This window comes from Vipera ursinii (genome assembly GCF_947247035.1).
Source record: "Vipera ursinii genome assembly, chromosome: 2".
NCBI lineage: Eukaryota > Metazoa > Chordata > Lepidosauria > Squamata > Viperidae > Vipera > Vipera ursinii.
This window is the reverse complement of record NC_139513.1, coordinates 253,663,426-253,681,073: the sequence shown is the minus strand read 5'-3', so window position 1 is coordinate 253,681,073 and position 17,648 is coordinate 253,663,426. Positions and strand designations below refer to the sequence as shown.

At 34.0% G+C, this 17,648-nt stretch overlaps 1 protein-coding gene across 11 annotated transcripts in view; it reads right to left on the bottom strand.

The window, feature by feature from the left end:
• ARB2A (ARB2 cotranscriptional regulator A) overlaps window positions 1-17,648 on the bottom strand; it is a 229,572-nt gene that overhangs the window by 127,957 nt on the left and 83,967 nt on the right. For all 11 annotated transcript variants that reach the window (XR_014491445.1, XR_014491446.1, XM_083354575.1 and 8 more), the window contains one exon: window positions 9,643-9,861. Coding sequence is in view for 9 of the 11 variants with exons in the window: in XM_083354575.1 (XP_083210701.1) it covers window positions 9,643-9,861 (219 nt within the window). In the remaining 2 variants the exon portion in view is untranslated. The remainder of the gene's footprint in view (window positions 1-9,642; window positions 9,862-17,648) is intronic.

The following is a 17,648-nucleotide window of genomic DNA, read 5'->3' as shown; positions in this document are numbered from 1 at the left end:
AAGAAGCAATGAATGGAAACTAATCAAGGAAAGATCCAACTTAGAACTGAGGAGGAATTTCCTGACAGAACAATTAATCAGTGGAACGACTTATATCCAGAAGCTGTGGGTACTCCAACACTGGAGGTTTTCAAGAAGAGATTGGACAACCAACCATTTGTCTGAAATGGTATACAGTTTCTGCCTGAGCAGGAAGTTAAAACTAAAAGATGTCCAAGGTCCCTTCCAAGTCTAATCTGAAAAACAGAGATCAAGCAGAGATGGACAATTCTCTATATTTATTAACCTCAAGAGTTGGTAGCACAAAGAGATGATAGAGACTCCCTTAGAAAGACCACTGGAAATAAAAAAAAATGTGATACATGTAGATATATATCAACTTAACAGTTGTCATTTAATACAAGACTTCTTAAAACTGGGGAAGTTTTATATCTTTTATTTAATTGGTACAGTGGTTTGTTAAACTTCAATATAAAATGCTGCTAAGTAGGGGACATTTTTGCCATTCTAAATTAAATTAGTAATGATATACTGTAGCTCAAACATGCTCCTCCAATGAAGCAAATTCTACATTTCCTATTATTAAATGATCACTATTCCAATGGTTGGATAGCAAATCACTACACACAAATTCTAAATATAGCCCACACTTTTTGATTAGTTTATTTGCAATATTTAATGAAAAATAATATTAAAACACAATATTAAAACGCAAAATATTAAAAATATTTAGAACATGAAAAATATATTTTACTACTATTCTGAATGTGTTTAAGCTAGAATCTTAATTGAGTTATGGTGTAATTTTATTCCACCAGTGCCATCTATTGGGGAAGTGTAATGGAATTATATATTTTAACAGTTCTGAAATGAATTTCAGTAAAACTAAACAGGGAAATTCTGTTGTAGGCACAAATGCATATTACAGTCAAAAAACAGTGCACATTTTCAAAAGACCCTAGGCCATTCATCAAAGTATTTAAAACCCAAAGACATACAGATAAAATGTACAGAAAACATTAAATAAATGTGTAGGTAATGGAATTATTTATTAACATGAAACTTATTTATTATAAATAAGCTTATTTATTCAGAATTTCAGTTGGTAAATATCAGAATTTTTATTTGTCATTCTTTAAGAACCTGGTGTGCTGAGCTACAACTTACAGTGTTCCAAGGAAATAGGGATTTTGCAAATAATTTTAGGTTGGGGATTGCAGGAATTGTATTTCGGTACATTTAGATGTCATCAGCTGGGAGGCAGTTATTTTGCAATAGCCAATGGATCAGTATCCATTGATAGATATCTGCCTCCAAAGAGCTAAATTTAACTGCTGTAACTTGTGTTCTTTCAGTAACCCTGGGGGAAATATAACGCGATGAATCTCAACTAGATTGTTTTAAATGAAAACAAAATTCATTATCACATATGTAAAAAAGCTATACGAAGAGGGTCAACTAAAGTAATGCAGTGACTATGAACAACAATTTAAGTGGTCAATTTAAATGAAAACAGGAAAAAGAGGATTAAAAGTTTTCCTAAGAGATTTCATGGTTTGATGGAGTATTATTCTTTGTACACTTAAAAAGCAATGCAATTTAAAGAGCTGAGAAAAAGCCTCCAAGCAAATATAAAGATGTAAATATCTGCAAGTTAGCCAAAAATGAAGCCACAGACTTCTTAGCTTGACAGAAAACAGGGAAATAGGAAACTCTGAGTGGCAGGTTTCTATTTATTTCCAATATGATAAGCCATCTTTGGTTTAAGTGCTCTCACAGGATTAAAATCCATATTGTCTTCTTAAAGTAATTACAAAAAGTGAGAGATGCCAGGGTAGTAGAGCGAGAGGGGACATGATAACAGTGTCCCAATATCTCAGGGGCTGCCACAAAGAAGAGGGAGTCAAGCTATTCTCCAAAGTGCCCAAAGGCAGGACAAGAAGCAACGGATGGAAACTAATTAAGGAGAGAAGCAACCTAGAACTAAGGAGAAACTTCCTGACAGAACAATTAACCAGTGGAACAACCTACCTCCAGAAGCGGTGAATGCTCCAACACTGGAAGTTTTTAAGAAGAGACTGGACAGCCATTTGTCTGAAATGGTATAGGGTTTCCTGCCTGAGCAGGGGGTTGGACTAGATGACCTCTAAGCTCCCTTCCAACTTTTACTATTACTATTACTACTACTACTACTACTACTATTACTTTGGGCCAGGTACTCTCAGATTATTTTTGAGGAGAAAAATTGATAGAGGAAGTGCAATTTTGACAGTAGAGGAAATATGGACAGAAATCTAACAAATGAAGAAAGGATACAAATAAACAAATATTTTATATATCATCAGGTATTCAAGGCAGCTACAGTAAAATAAGAGGGTGTGATGGCTCAGTGGTTAAAGATGCTGAGCTTTTCATCTGGAAAGCTGACAGCCTGAGTATGAAACCTGAGCGCCGCGCAACGGGGTGATCTCCTCTTACTTGTCACAGCTCTTCCCCACCTAGCAGTTCGAAAGCATGCAAATGGGAAGGTAACAGCATTCATATGCCTTGGCATATAGTCATGCTGGCCACATGACCATGGAAATGTCTGGCTCCCTTGGCTAAGAAACAGAGATGAACACCAACCACCTAGAGTCAGAAATGACTGGAAAGTGGAAACCTTTACCTTTTTACAGTAAAATAATTGAATTTACCCATCCCTTCTGGTCTGGAGGGGCTATGCTTTAGATTCAGTCAGCTAAAAAAATGTCGGCTGGCAGGACCCAAGTAGAGAGCCTTTTCTGTTGTGGCACCAGACCTATGTACCGTATTTTCCGGCGTATAAGACGACCCCTGACTTTTGAGAAGATTTTCAAGATTTTTCGTCTTATACGCCGGAAAATACTTATATGCCAGTTGCCAAGTGTCTGACACAAGCCCAATTCAGATTCAGCCCCGTCTGATGCAAATGGTGCAAAGCCACGCGCTCTTCCAGGCAAGACTCTGCAAACAGCACGCCAGAAGCTGCAACCACCGCGGGAACTCTGAGTCCCCGCCTTTTGGCAGCCTGCACGGCCAAGCGCGATTCGGCTTTGAGATAGCATTTGCAGACGGAGTAGCCGCCGCGTCTGGAGCCAAGCCCCGCCCAGGAGACGGTTGGCCGCTAGAGAGCCGGGCTTGGGGCGGCCATGCCGAGGCCGGCTGGCGAGGGCCGCTGCATGGTCTGCGGGCAAGAGGGGCGCCAAGTACCGCTGTTCCGCACTCTGTGACCAGGCAAGCGATTCTTCCAGTCGGCGCGGGTCAGGCGGTGCCTCGGCAGGAGCAAAGGTGCTCCCTTCCTACTGTCTGTCGCGGCCTAAGGGCGCAACATTCAACGGGGCCCCTCTTCGCAGCACGCCGCATGGGCCTCACCCATCTCCCCATGGACGCGCCTCCCTCGCTACGGGAGCCACCCCCGCCATCCCTGCATGCCACAGACGCAGGCCCACCTCGACTCGTCGTGAGCCTGCCTTCCGCATGTCGGCTGCTTCTTCTGACCGTCTGATGCCACCATGGAGATCTCCTGGCAGCTGGCCAGCGCGCGCATGCACAGGACAACTCTGCCAGGTCTCGTCCGGTGCCAGCGGGCTCCGCGGCGTCCTTGACCGGGACCGGACCAGGACCGGACCCATCCGGGCTGCAGTGCCTAGACACGGTGTGGGCTGGGAAGTTTGGCGACATGCTGGCTGTGAGGCGGCTTCGGAGCGTGTTGCCGGGGACTGCAGATCAGAGATGTGAATAGTATTTTCCGGCGTATAAGACGACCCGGCGTATAAGACGATTTGAGACGATTTTCATGGGTTAAAAAGTCGTCTTATACACCGGAAAATACGGTAATATCATCCCCACCAGAGATTAGATTGGCCCTATCCCTATTGGTGTTTACTAAGACACTGAAGATGTGGCTTTATGTTTGAATGTGGGACCCCAGATATAGGACCATGCCCATTTTTTGGTTATCCTGTCTACTTGTTCGCTTTTCAAACTTTTGGCTGCTATTGGTTATTCTTTTTATATTTGTTTATATTTTTTAATACTCTTAGCTACCCAGAGACATTCATGTGAGATGGGCGGTCATGTAAATCAGGTAGGTAGGTAGGTAGGTAGGTAAGTAGGTATGAACAGATTTCATAATATCTATGATCCCTTACACCATTAGCAACCTTACTGTGGAAAAATAGAGCCTTATACACTTTCTTAAAAATTCAGAAAGTTAGGGAGAACTCGTGGTCTGTTGGGTGATTTTTTAGAGACATTTCTTCATCAGGTTCCTTGATGCCTTCAACAATGTCAGAGATTCTAATGTACTGCCTTCACTGGAAAATGTCTTAAAAATTTGGGGAGATATTCAAAAAAGTATCTGCCTTGAGATGGCCCATATTGAGCGATATATAACACAGGTAAAAATCAGGAGCTGACCACAGGAAATGTTTTATGAGATTCAGTATTGTGTCATAAAATGTTTTATAAAATTTGTCAAATTTAAATTCCACAGAAATCATGAATTCTGGATTTTAGATGCATTCTGTAAGCTAGCCCACTTGAGGTAGCTTGATTCAAAAATTTAAAAATTTTACCCAGTTAAAAATTATATTTAAAATAGGTGAGTTTTAGTAGTATGTAGACAACTAGCAGTTTATGACTTAATATAATACTGCTTTTGGTCCACCTTCTGAGTTGTCTTCAAAGGCAACCCCATATAGACTTTGCTACAATAGTCTATTTGTGAGTTGGAAAGGACATGAATTATTCCTGGTCCCCAAAGTCTTGTAATTGACAGCAGTCAAAGCTGAACAAAGGCCCGGTTGGCCATAGCCTCCACCTTCAATTGTCAATAAATAAACAATATATATCAGGCTAATTAAATGAAATAGTCACATTGAGATATTGTGTGAATGTGATATACAAAGGAACCTCTCTACAGATATGGAACAAAATATTATGTTGCCGCGCTAAGCAAAATCTAACTTTACCCAACAATATAAGAAGTATTATGGACTTCTGAGATGCAACCTTTTCATGTTACAGGTTTTTGTTATCATTCTACCTACTGTCACCTTCAGTTTACAAACTGATTTCTCTTGACTTCTCACACCCAATTCTTTTACACCAGACATGTCAAACTCGCGATGTCACGTGACGTCTCACAACGTATCGGGACAGTTTTGCCATTGCCGGCAATGGGGTGGGGGCACAGCTTTGATACCCCTGTTTGATACCCCTGTTTTACACTAATCAGTATTTCATTTATCAATATATAAAGATAAAGGACATTTATTTTGTTCACTTTAAAACTACTATTTAATTCCTGATCAAGCATATAACCAGCAAGTAGGAAATAAAAGTGAATAACTGCCAAGCTTGTTGGCAAATTCTCAGCAGAATTTTCTGGATGCTTGGTATGGCATGGGTTGGCTAGGCTCTAGGCTTATATTCAGCTTATAGGTCTCCAACACACAACAGTGTGGCTAGATGCAAATCTTTACTACATCTAGAAATAAGCTGCTTATACAGTAGATATATATTTTTATAATGAAGTTGCAATTCTTCCTAATACCCACTACAGTTTAATTTTGGCACTTCTTTATTTCACCTTTCTCAGGTTTTTTTCTTCCTGAAGTTATTACCTGTCTGTCTTGCAAAATTCCGTTTCTCAAATTAATCCCTATAATAACTTTTTATCAGTTTCCTTAATTTAATTTAATTTTTCTCTTCTAGTTTATATTCAGTACATGTTTAAAGCTCATTTTTAAGCAGTCTTCCAATAATGCAGCTCATTTAATGCTTTGAAGAAGTTTTTTGTGTGTGCTAACATGCTTTCAGAACTGTTTTCTCTGAATATGTTGCACAATCCTATTCTCTATAAATGTGTTTGTTTTAATGTCACATTTAAGATGTATCTACAACAATTTTGAAAAGAATGCTATTGTTCTAGGAATTAGCTTTGGTTTGTCAAGAGCACATTATGCCAAACTAGTTTATTTTTTTCCATTAGAAAATTGACTCATTTGGTAGACTAAGGGAATGCTATGGATGTAATAAGTCTTGATTTCATTAAAGAATTTGGCAAGGCTACTCACAATACTCTTGTGGAAAAAATGCATATTTGTGGGTGGTACTGTCATCCAGGAAATTTGCTACTGCTTGAACAACCATACCAAGCATGTTCTTAAGTACTCCTGCATTGTCCTGGAGGGAAGGATCAAGCTACCATCCTTGGCCAAGGATTATTCAATGTTTTTATACAAACTGGAGGGGAAAGGCATCAAATCCGCAGAAGACATTAAACTACAGAAATTGGATAACAACCCAGACAATATATACATAGTTCAAAAGGCTTGTAAGTTGGATCATTAGCAATCACAGGTCAAATGTATTGGTGCAAAGATGTTGAGAACTGGCTTGATGGTAGTGCACATCAGAAGAATACTAGTGGACTAAGCTGAAGATATAGGGTATAAGGCAGCAATTAGAATGTCTATAACATCTTCAGCTGCCTAAATGCTAACATGAATCTAAATCATGGAAAATAATTACTCTGTGCTGGTTAGGACTTATGATCATATGATGGATTTTGGATTTATAATAATGTGGTAGATCCCAGGTACAACACTTTAGTAGGGAAGTAGGGAACAATGTTCAGAGGATTAATACCAGAATAAGGTATTTAAAACCAAGCTTTGAAGGAATGATTAATGGATCTGGACAGCTTGCAAAAGAGCTGGTTAAAAACAGATATGAGAGCAATCTAAAGATAATGAAAAGGGTTCAAGGGATAGCTCTATACTGTGTAAAAATGCAACAGGACAAGGATCAAATGGTTTGAAATAATAGGAAGAATTTCCTGAGAGTAAGAGCTAATAAGCAGTGGAACAGTTCCTAGAACAGTGGTGGATTTTTACTTGTTGGAGATAGCTATAAACAAGCTAGATGGCTATCTATTGGGAATGATTTAATGGATTCTTCACTGAGCATAAGATTAAACTAAACAACTTTAAGTCCTTTTCCAAGTCTTATATCAGGCATATCCAACCTTTTGGCTTGCCTGGGTCACATGGAGTGAAGAACTGTCTTGGGCCGCATATAAAATATAAAATATAGACAATGTATATAAACGTGCATAATAATATTAAAAGTTTACAATCTTGTGGGGCCATATTACTAGCTGTCCATATGCCTTTCTAATGTTCTGTGAAAGTTTGTGCCTAAAATTATTTTACATTTATAAATGCCTGAACAATGCAGTCTTTTTAAATAATTCCTGTGATAGAACTCAAAATAAAAATTAAATAGCATCATTCAATGGTTTAATAATTTGATGAATTTTTTCCTATACATTCTAATGTACTATCAGTGGACACTGCAGTTTCTAAAGAACCTCCAAGGCAGATTTTGAGGGCACAAGAAATATAGTAGGAGGAAGAAGAAAATTCATGCTATGTAGTATTTTGAGAATAAAAAGTTATATTAAAACACAATGGTTAGAGTACAAAGAAACATGTGGCTGATCCTTGAGCTATAGGTTTTTATGCTGGTTGACCTTTTTTTATAGTATTTTTGAGAGGGGGGGTTAGAAATATTCTATTTGCCTCAGAAGTAATCTCTTCAAAAAAGAGAAAATGAGCACAAAATTTTAATCTAAGCAAATCTTCACATTCCCTCATGTTCAGCAATGAATAAAAAATTAAGTATTTACTAGCTTGGGTTCTATGTGAATGGGAGAGATGTTCTCCAAAATGTGCAGCAGCAACCTCTTGTGGTCTGAATAAAGCAATGTATCCATAAGAACAGGAATGAATATGAATATATTACATGCATAATGTCTAAGTTAAAACATCACACGTGAAATATTTTTCTTGTATAGAAAATATCTGAAGTACGTGTTTGCCTCACTAATGTAGAATTTTATGAAAAATAACTTTTTCTTTGACTACTAAGCGCAGCTGGCAGATATTTCAAACAAAAACTATTTTAGCACAGAATATATAAGGAATTTTTTTCTACCATAATGGGTCAGATGAAGTTTATTGCAGGGACCAAATCAATCTCTTCAACAAGTTGTAGTATAAGTACATTGGCAAAGTACATTATGCCATCGTTACAAAAAAGTTGCAGCTTGAAACAATAAGTACTGTACTTTGCTCTTTCAAGCTTTGCTCTTAATGCTTTAGAAGGTATACATTATCTGTTATTTATACTCTTTTCACAGAAAAAGTCTTGCTAGATACTTCAGTACTTTAGTGTAATGGCTGTAAATATGATCATGAAATTTTATTAATATGGAATTCTGAATAATGAACACGAAAGCTGCTAAGTGTCTACACTTAGAAAGCAGATTTTTCTCACACGAGACTAGTCTTTGAGCTGCTTTGTCATATATACATATAGTAACTAACATTCGTTATTTTTCTTTGCCTTTTTCTAACTATTATGCCAGAAGGTTTGCGGGATATGCCCAACTCTCAGGCTGATGTTTATCTACCAATAGTAGGAATTGGCAGAAATTAGCAATTGTTTAATATCTGCTAAATATATCACCAATTTTCTGCAGGGCCTAATACTATAGAAATTTGTTTCTGGCAAATTTACAAAAACCCCAATGGTCCCTTCAAAAAAGAAAGCTTTTCTAAGAGTGGAATTGACTTATTTATTTACATAATAATAATTTATTATGTAATGTATTTGTCAAAAATAGAAGAAAGAAAAACATTTCCAATTATTTTAAAATGCAAATATTATATTCTTGGGCAATCTTCATTCATTCATTCATTCCTAGAAATATTGTCTCCAGTTTTAAAAATATACATTGTAAAATTAACTACTAAGCTATATTTGCTCAATACATTACTTCACCCAGTGTAATAATTAACACATGTCAAAACTTTAAAGGTTACCCCCTTCCTCCCAGTTGACATTGTTCAACAACTACCCAATGGTACAAAATTCTACATATATAATGTGTCATACGTATATAAAGCACTACTATTTGTACCTCTGAATAATTAAAAATCTTTGGGTGGCATTGATGCAACAATCCTATGCAGCTAGTATTACAAACTGCAAAGGTTCATTTATTAAGCCCAAAGGACAGAATTTCTTCACTGTTTTGTTCTTAAATGATTCTAACTTAAATATTTATTAATATATTAGTAACTATCTTTATCCTTCTACACATCCCCAAATGGAAACAATATATTACAAGTCAATGATATAATCTTATAAGATTATCAGCATTTTGTCCACTGTTATTAGTTTACTAGACAAATAAATTAAAATATAGAGATTTATATTACTCCATTTTCCCAAAAACCTATTCCCATAATACTTTGTGCACTTGTAAACAAAGCTATGTTTTAAAAGATTTTTAAATAATCATGTCTACTTAAAAAACCATTGCATACACTATATTCCACATCACTATTTTTGGAATGATATTTCAAGCTTCTCTTTGAAATTAAACACATTTTCCAATATATTTTCATTTTTAGAGGTAATAAATTATTAAAAGAATTTTTTTAAAAAAATTTTAGTAACACATTTTAAAACATAATATTAAAAGTGCAAATAAGTAAAAAAAAGTTTCTGTTCTTCAATATCAAAACAAAACAAGTAAGATCAACTTACTCTAATATAGACTTGCATCGTTTCCTTTTCTTTTTGTGGATTTCGGTACTTCTCATAGAAGTCTCGTCGCTTCTTTGTATCTTTTGGAATTTTATCTTTTCTCTCTTTTTTTTCTGCAGGTTCATCTGAGCTATCTGGAGACGGCTGTATTTGAGCTTTTGTCTTTTCAACCTCAATATAGTTCTCATTCGGATTCAGTACTATCACTCCATAGCCTTCCTGTTTCAGATGAAAGGGGGGGAAAGGATTTATTGGTTCAAATGTATTGACTGAAGTGATTTTCATAGCACTGATAAAGGAAGTAGCAGTTGCATTTCTTTCATGTTTGTGTCCAAATTTACAATGACCACTTCTGTTTAATTGCTTGCCTTGTTCCTGACATTGTAAATCCATACAGTGATTTACGCAGTTCATCAAAAATTGTGAATCAACTTCCTCCACAATGGATTCCAAAATTACCAACTTGATGCTTAATTAATAAAAAGTGTTATATGTAGGTTGCTTATTGATTGCAAAAGGATTTAGCAAACTTCAGAGATTAAACCATTAAACATTTGTTCAATTAAAAACTTATAGCAGCAATAACAATGAATCCATTTTAATTGTAATTATTTCTTGAGCTCAATGAATTAGTTACAAGTTTAGACATAAGCAATTTTATTGGAATTAAAATGCACTTAGAAGACTTGAAACAGGAAAAATATTAGATTTTTCTCAGAGAATAAAAATTATAAATCAATAAGGAACATACTGGGAGAGAGTTTGAAATTTTTGTTCATATCAAAGAAAATAATCCTCATAAAAGAAAGTAAGAGACGTCAAATCCACATAAACCAAATACAGTTGTCAACTTTATTTCAAAATTTCTTTATAACTTTTCAGGAAAAATAAATAAATTTTTATCTACTTAAAATAAAATCTTCACTTGAATAAAAGAAGTCCACCTATGTAGATGATCAGTGCTAAGTAAATCTCTGACAATAACAAAAGATACTTTATTTGGTGTTGCTTTATTCTAATCTGTGTAGCTATTCAAAAACCTTGTAATGCATTGTGATAACTGTCAGGTAGACAGATTGTCACTTGGTGCTTTTCTACAGTTGGACACACTCGACTAGCTATTAAAATCACATTTGAAGAAAGTTCTTACTCTTCCTTGTGCCTGTACAAGTTTTCACGCCCTTCTCAAATTTCTACTATACCTTCTCCTCCCACCAAAACTAAGTTAAAGAACACTGTTGCACTCTGTTAAGCAGGGTGAATTAGAGGCATTCAGTTCACTGTCTATGGTATAAGGGAACATGGTAAAAAGGTCACCTTAGGTCAAAGAGAAAATTGCCGCTTTCTAGATTCTGTACCATGAGTAAGTGATCTCCTGTCATTTTTTCCTCCTGTCATTTTTTTCCCTACAGTTTTCTGTTCAGCACGAACTCTATACACTATATGTTTTTAGAAAAGATTAATGTATTAAATTAATATTATACTACAGTTTCTATATAAATAAACTCAATTGAAATTTATATTAAAATCAGGATTGGGACTTTTATTTTTAAAAATATAATAAATACATTGAAAAACAGATTCCTGCCTTCATGATTACTAATAATAGAACATTCTGAAGAGACTGTTTTAAGTAATTGCTTCCTCCCCCCAAGAAAAAGTTGTACATTGTGCATTCAGTGTCTTAGTTTGCTGGTCTTGTTTGTGACTTGAATTTTTTTTTTCCTTTGCAGATAGGCCTTATATTGATTCATGTTATGTTTTATACAATGCAAGATGTAAAATTCATGTATTTGTTATTATTTTACAGATATTAGTGAAACTGAAACCATGTTCATTTTTTGCTACTCTCAAAAAAACCACAGACACACATAAATCATCAAAGAAGTAAAATTTGTCTAAGTTATTGATTATGTAACTGAAAATTACATGACTCATTTGTCCAATTTTATGAGGACATAATGTCAATTTTTCACAGACACATCAACAGATGAAAAATGAATCCATTTAAAAATCTCAGCTACATAAATAAATTAAAGGATTTTTACCAATTAAGTTTAAATAGCACATGATTTAAAAACTTTTTAATATACTGTATTTATTAAAGTAAAAATAAAATTAACATAGTAATATTCCAGGAGAATATATAATATGTTTTATGGATTTTTTTAAAAAAGTTCATTATAATACTTGTTTTGCTTAGGAGAAAGTTGACATTATGTCATACTCTTTTCTTCATTTGTCTTCAGTCACTTCCCCTACATAATATGAGGAAAAAATAGAAAAAAATAGATAATGAATAATAGACAAAACTTGAATACATGAAAGGAGGTAGAAATACAACATAATATATATAGCTGAAATAGAATTTAACTTCTATCAATGCTGCTAAAGTGAGACCAACCTAGCATTATCATAAATTAATTTTGCATTTGACAATATGACCTTTTGTTTTCTTTTCACCTTAAAAAGATTTAAATATTTTTTAAAATTTATCAGAATGTATTTAAATTTTAACCTGCATTCTTTATTAATAAGACTTTTAAAATAAGCTCCATTTTAATGTCAAAATGATAGGAAACTAATTTTGGCACATCATCAATACATTCAGAATGTAGAGACCAACTTAAACAAAGACTTATGCAGTCACATTCATACACACCTATAGTTTGTTAAAATACTCCTTAAAATCAATAATATACATTTTGCAAACTGATATGATTTAGAACATCTGCTTCCTCAGATGTGCATGCCTACTTAACTCTATATCAACTAATTAATAATTTGCCTTCAAAATAAATGGCATAATTGAAATATTAAATGTGAAAAATATATCTGAAATGAAATACATCTGCAATATAGTACATTACTCATATTTTTTTAGTTAAATGTTTTCAGAGATGTGTAGAAAAAGCATTCAACTATCTGTAGAATACAGCATTCAACAAGTTTTAAGTTCATCTGCACAAACTAGTAAAATTAAATAACTAGTCATTAAAATTAAATAATCTAACTAGTCTCTATTAAGGTTAGTCTTTAATAAATTTTGAGTCCCGATTATTAGTTGGATAACCAATTTTATACCATTCATGCATTCCAAAACTCTATCCAATAAGATTATATTATAATTATAAATTATAATTATAAAATTATAGCTGTATGATTACAAAATCTACTGGATTTTTGCTAACAAATTAAAATTCTTGTCAATTATTTCAGAAACTGTTTAAAGGATGGACTTAATTTCCAATCTTATACACCTGCTTATTTATTCATATTGATTAATTTTGATGATTAAATTACAAGCAAGGTTAGAGAAATGTCAAAAAAATACTTATAATACCAAGACTTTTTGTATCTTAAATAACAGGAAATTCATGAGCATGCTTGGTAGTAAAATATGATATCAAAAAGAAAAAAAAATCCTAATAACATCTTCTACTACTGTGTAAAGATACAAAACCCATATAGAATAAAATATAGACAGCAACAGCAAAAATATTTGAGATATATTCAGGAAACACAAGAAGGCTCTTATGTCTGCTGAAATGAATAATGAGCTAAAAGCGTTCAGCACAGCATATTAATCCACTAGGATAGCACGCTGTATATGATCAGAGAGGTCAGGAACCTAGTGGAATATATTGACCTATGTGTCCATCTTTCTGGCTTGTAAGTAAAAATCTGTAACACATAATTTTCTTGAGCTTTATCAATCTGATTTTTAAAAAACAAAAAACTATTTAAAACATATGAAGCACGATCAAGTTAGTTCTGCAGGGAAAGGAATCCTAGGAGTTTAGATCAGTAACCTAGATCTATGCATGTTTAAAATGGACATAGGAATGACTATTCATTGTTTTTAAAGATGTACGATCTGTTTTATTTCCTATCTTTTTCATGAGAAGGGTACCTATGTGTCACTGTTGCAACAACCTAGATGCAACAGTAGGATGAGGTCATGACAACCAATCAGAAGTCACTAGTGAAGCGTAAAAGTAAACATAGCTGTTGGAGATGCAGCTCAGCTTGAAAAATGCCCCCTCCATTATTTGAGCAATTTTCTCAAGACGTGACCTGAGACCGAAATGCCTAAAATGTCAGTTGACTTCTTTTTGTATTTTCACCCAATGTGCATTTTGGCAACTGCACCCTGCTAACACTTTGTAATATTTTCATCCCAGTTACACCACATCTCTTAGTCTCCTGCATTCCACTTCTGTGTCCAAGTGTATAAATATGTTATATTACTGCCAAACGTCATATTGCTCCACAAAGTTTCCAACTTAAAATAGCTCATCAACTTAGACAAGAAAAGAAAACATGCCACAAAAAGTTTTTAGGGGACCACCTGTTGTCTATTATTTTTACATAGCACTTACTCATAAATCATAACACAGGGTAATTAATCAAGCTGTCAAAGAAAAGGTCAAAGGTTACACAGGGGAGTCAGAAGGTCATTCATGGGCTGATAGAGGTCAGGGTCACACCACATTCCTCATTATCAAGTTGGGATGAGAGACGACCCAAGCAAACAAAAGTGAAAGCAGATGGAGAAGTGAGTGGATAAAAAAGAAAGAAAACTTGACAAACAAAAAGAAAACTGAAAGAAGAGTGTCAGCTGCCTTCAAATAAAGCATAGAATAGAACCAAAACACACTGGAATGTGCTTAGAAATGTTCTATGTAACATAAAGAAACTACATTTTCATTTTTTTAAAATTTCATATAGTTTAGATGTTTTGATGGAAATAAACAGCATCACTACATGTTTTGATTACTTCATACAATATTCAATAATTACAAGCAAAGCAGATAAAGAAATTATGTTGAACATCATCAAGTTTCCCCACCTCCACTTTCTGGGTATAGCCTGAAGCACCACAATAAAATCTTTGTATTTGTATAAAAAATAGTACTGAAATTATACTCTTCAAAACCACAAATGTTCATTACCCCAAAGCATCATAAAAGTCCTTCTGGATGACACAAGAGTTATAAAATATTCTATCATTACACTGACCTGAATTAGATGCAGAATAGTGTGCAAAATTAGCTGTCACCCTTTCCTCAAAATCTTTGCTAATCTCATTTTGAATGTTTGCAGCTTTATCAACACATGCATCAATGTCAGCTCCTTGGTTACTGAACCGCAGTACTTGGAAGAAGATATAATTAAAATGTTTTGGCACAGAAAAGGTGAAATTGTATCTTCCCGTATTCCCCAAGGACTCTGTAAAACATGTAGGATATATTGACAAACACACACCCTTGTCTAGAGCCCTGACATTCCAGGTCACCAACTGCTATTTATTTCAGAACATTTGCACTTACCCATACAATCACCTGCTGTGTTACTAACTTTTAATGGCTGTTGAAAATTTAAAACTAAACAAAAAAGTTTTAGTGCCTGATAACTTTATTTAAATGTATTAAATGTCTCAGTTATCTGGTTTTTGGTTTTATTTTTCCCTTTTCATTTTACCATAAACACTTATACATTTAAATTGCTATAAATTATATATATAGTTCATCAAACTTTATCAAATACAATAAATCTTAGATAAGATACTGCCACAGAATTTACACAATTATACAATTCATATTAAAAACAATGCTTTATTATTAATTATTATCATAGTATAGACAAAAGACAAGATCTGAGAACTCTAAAACTTTTCAAAGATCTTATAAATAAATTTCAGCTAACTCTAATCTTAATTTCTACTACATGGGCAAAATAAAAATAATGAAAAGATACATGCTGTCAGTTCCAATAGGAATAATCTCATAACATACAGCATACTACTATAATAATTAAGAAGTTTAATTTTATGGGACTGAGACATCACTTGGATTCAAAATAAAATAATGGAACTTAACTCACTGCTGTTACATTTTTAGAACTGGATATAAAAATATTGAGTTAGTACAGCTTTATAAAACATGAAGATTTATAGATACAATGTTTTAAAAACATAAAACATGGTGTAGTTTAAAGTAAACAAAAATGCATTGATTAGTAAATAAGATGTGGTTTTCCTTAATCTCAAGATAGCTACATATTTACATATTATACAATACTTTGTGCAAAAATATGCTGACTGCCTCATTTTGAGCAACAGTTCAAATACAGCAGATATTCAAGGAAAACACTACTGTCTATTAAGTACTGATATACATTTAATATAAAGATGGGTTTATATTTCTTGCTATAAATAAGAAGTTCCTCACTTTGATTATCTCTTCTACCATTGCTCCTGAAATGGCCTTAAACAAGCTCATTACAATAAAAAATCTTTATTTTGATCTTTGGCCAGCATAAAACCACTGTTTTTCATTCAGCCTTAAGCCTCAGCCTTCAACTTTGGAACAATGTAAGCAATATTATGTTTGAAATGTCTTGAATTCTGAACACTTCAAGCTCTAAAAGCTCAGTTTTGACGTTAAGGATGTGTTCTGATACTATTTCTAGCATCCAGAATAGTCAGAACAGGATTGAAACACTTCTAATAAGGTCAGGGCAACCTATTTTAAATTCAAAATGTTTCATTTTTGAAATATCTTGCACATTTCTAAATGTAAGGATATTGCAGTATGGCTGTACAACTGTAGATTTATGGATATACAGTGAATTTCATGGATTATAAAGATATGATTAGTTTTATTGGAAAGAAGCTATAAAGAATCATATATTTAAATATATATGTTTCATTGTCATAAGTAGAAACATACGTAAGAGTCATCATAGTTTTACCTTATCAATGGTTCCCTTGGTAAAAAAAACAAAGTATTTTTACATTCCATGCATTCACCAGCAGAAACTGGAACAAAGGTAAATTCTAGATGCATTCTAAGAATAACTTGAATATTTCTAATATGTGAAGTCATACATACTAAATGACAAAAATGATATGTGATATTTGAAAGTGTTTCCAGATAGCTGAAATACCTGAGAAACGCCCTTCCTAGTGTTACAATTGCAAACTGTGACAAATACCTTTGTTGAGTATTATAACCAGCCAGTATTTTTTCTTCCTAGCATTTTCCACTTTTTCTTTTTCAATCAACTGAGCTTTGATCCATTGGTTACAATAAGAATTGACCAATTGGCTTGTCATATGAATCTGATGTCACAGATTGAGAGATAATGGTTGGCCCAAATTCATCCAGCTGGCTCTCATGCGTAAGGCAGAACTAGAACTCACAGTCTCCTGGTTTCTAACCTGCTGCCATAATCACCTCAGACCAAGCTGGCTCTTTTTTTTTTCTAGGACATGGTTGAGAGGTTTTAGCAGTTCAGCTCAATCAAGTATATTCAGTGTTTTCTCTTTTCCCAAATTGACATTAGGTATTTCACGATTCAGTGTTTTGCATGCTTATTACTTCTATTATCTTTTTTTAAAAATGTGACTTTTGCTGATTCAGTAGCAACTTTTCAAGACTGAAGAAACTTCTTGGATGAGAAGCAAAACATTTTCAAAGGAAAAGATCCCCAAAAGTCCAGTTGCCTTTTGAAAAGCATCTTTGGGTTTTCGGGACGCATACTAGGTTCATAGTTAGAAATAATAAGTAGTCCTTACAACCAAACACATGGCATATTTTCATTGTCTAATGGGAGAAATGCTACTGTTAAGAATTTCATCTCTCTTGTCCTCCTCTGGACATTATTTGGCTACTTTTTTAGGATTTATCAGCCCATTCCAACCTACTCTTTCTTGCAATATTCTTGCTTTTTCAATTCATATTCCATGAATAGAAATATTAAACCTTGTTATTCTTGTTCTATTTTTTTTCTAATAGGTATTTTAGAATACCAGGAATCATTCAAGACAAATTCTGCTATTTCACTTGGAAGCAGGGAGAAAGCACTGGATTTCTAAAGTGATATTTTTTCATCTTAATTTAGTTTTAAAGGTAATGGTTCAATATCAATATGCAGATGAAAAAGTCTGTTTCTCTGACAGAAAAAGCTAAAACAGTTAAATTGCATGCATTTCCAGGCCT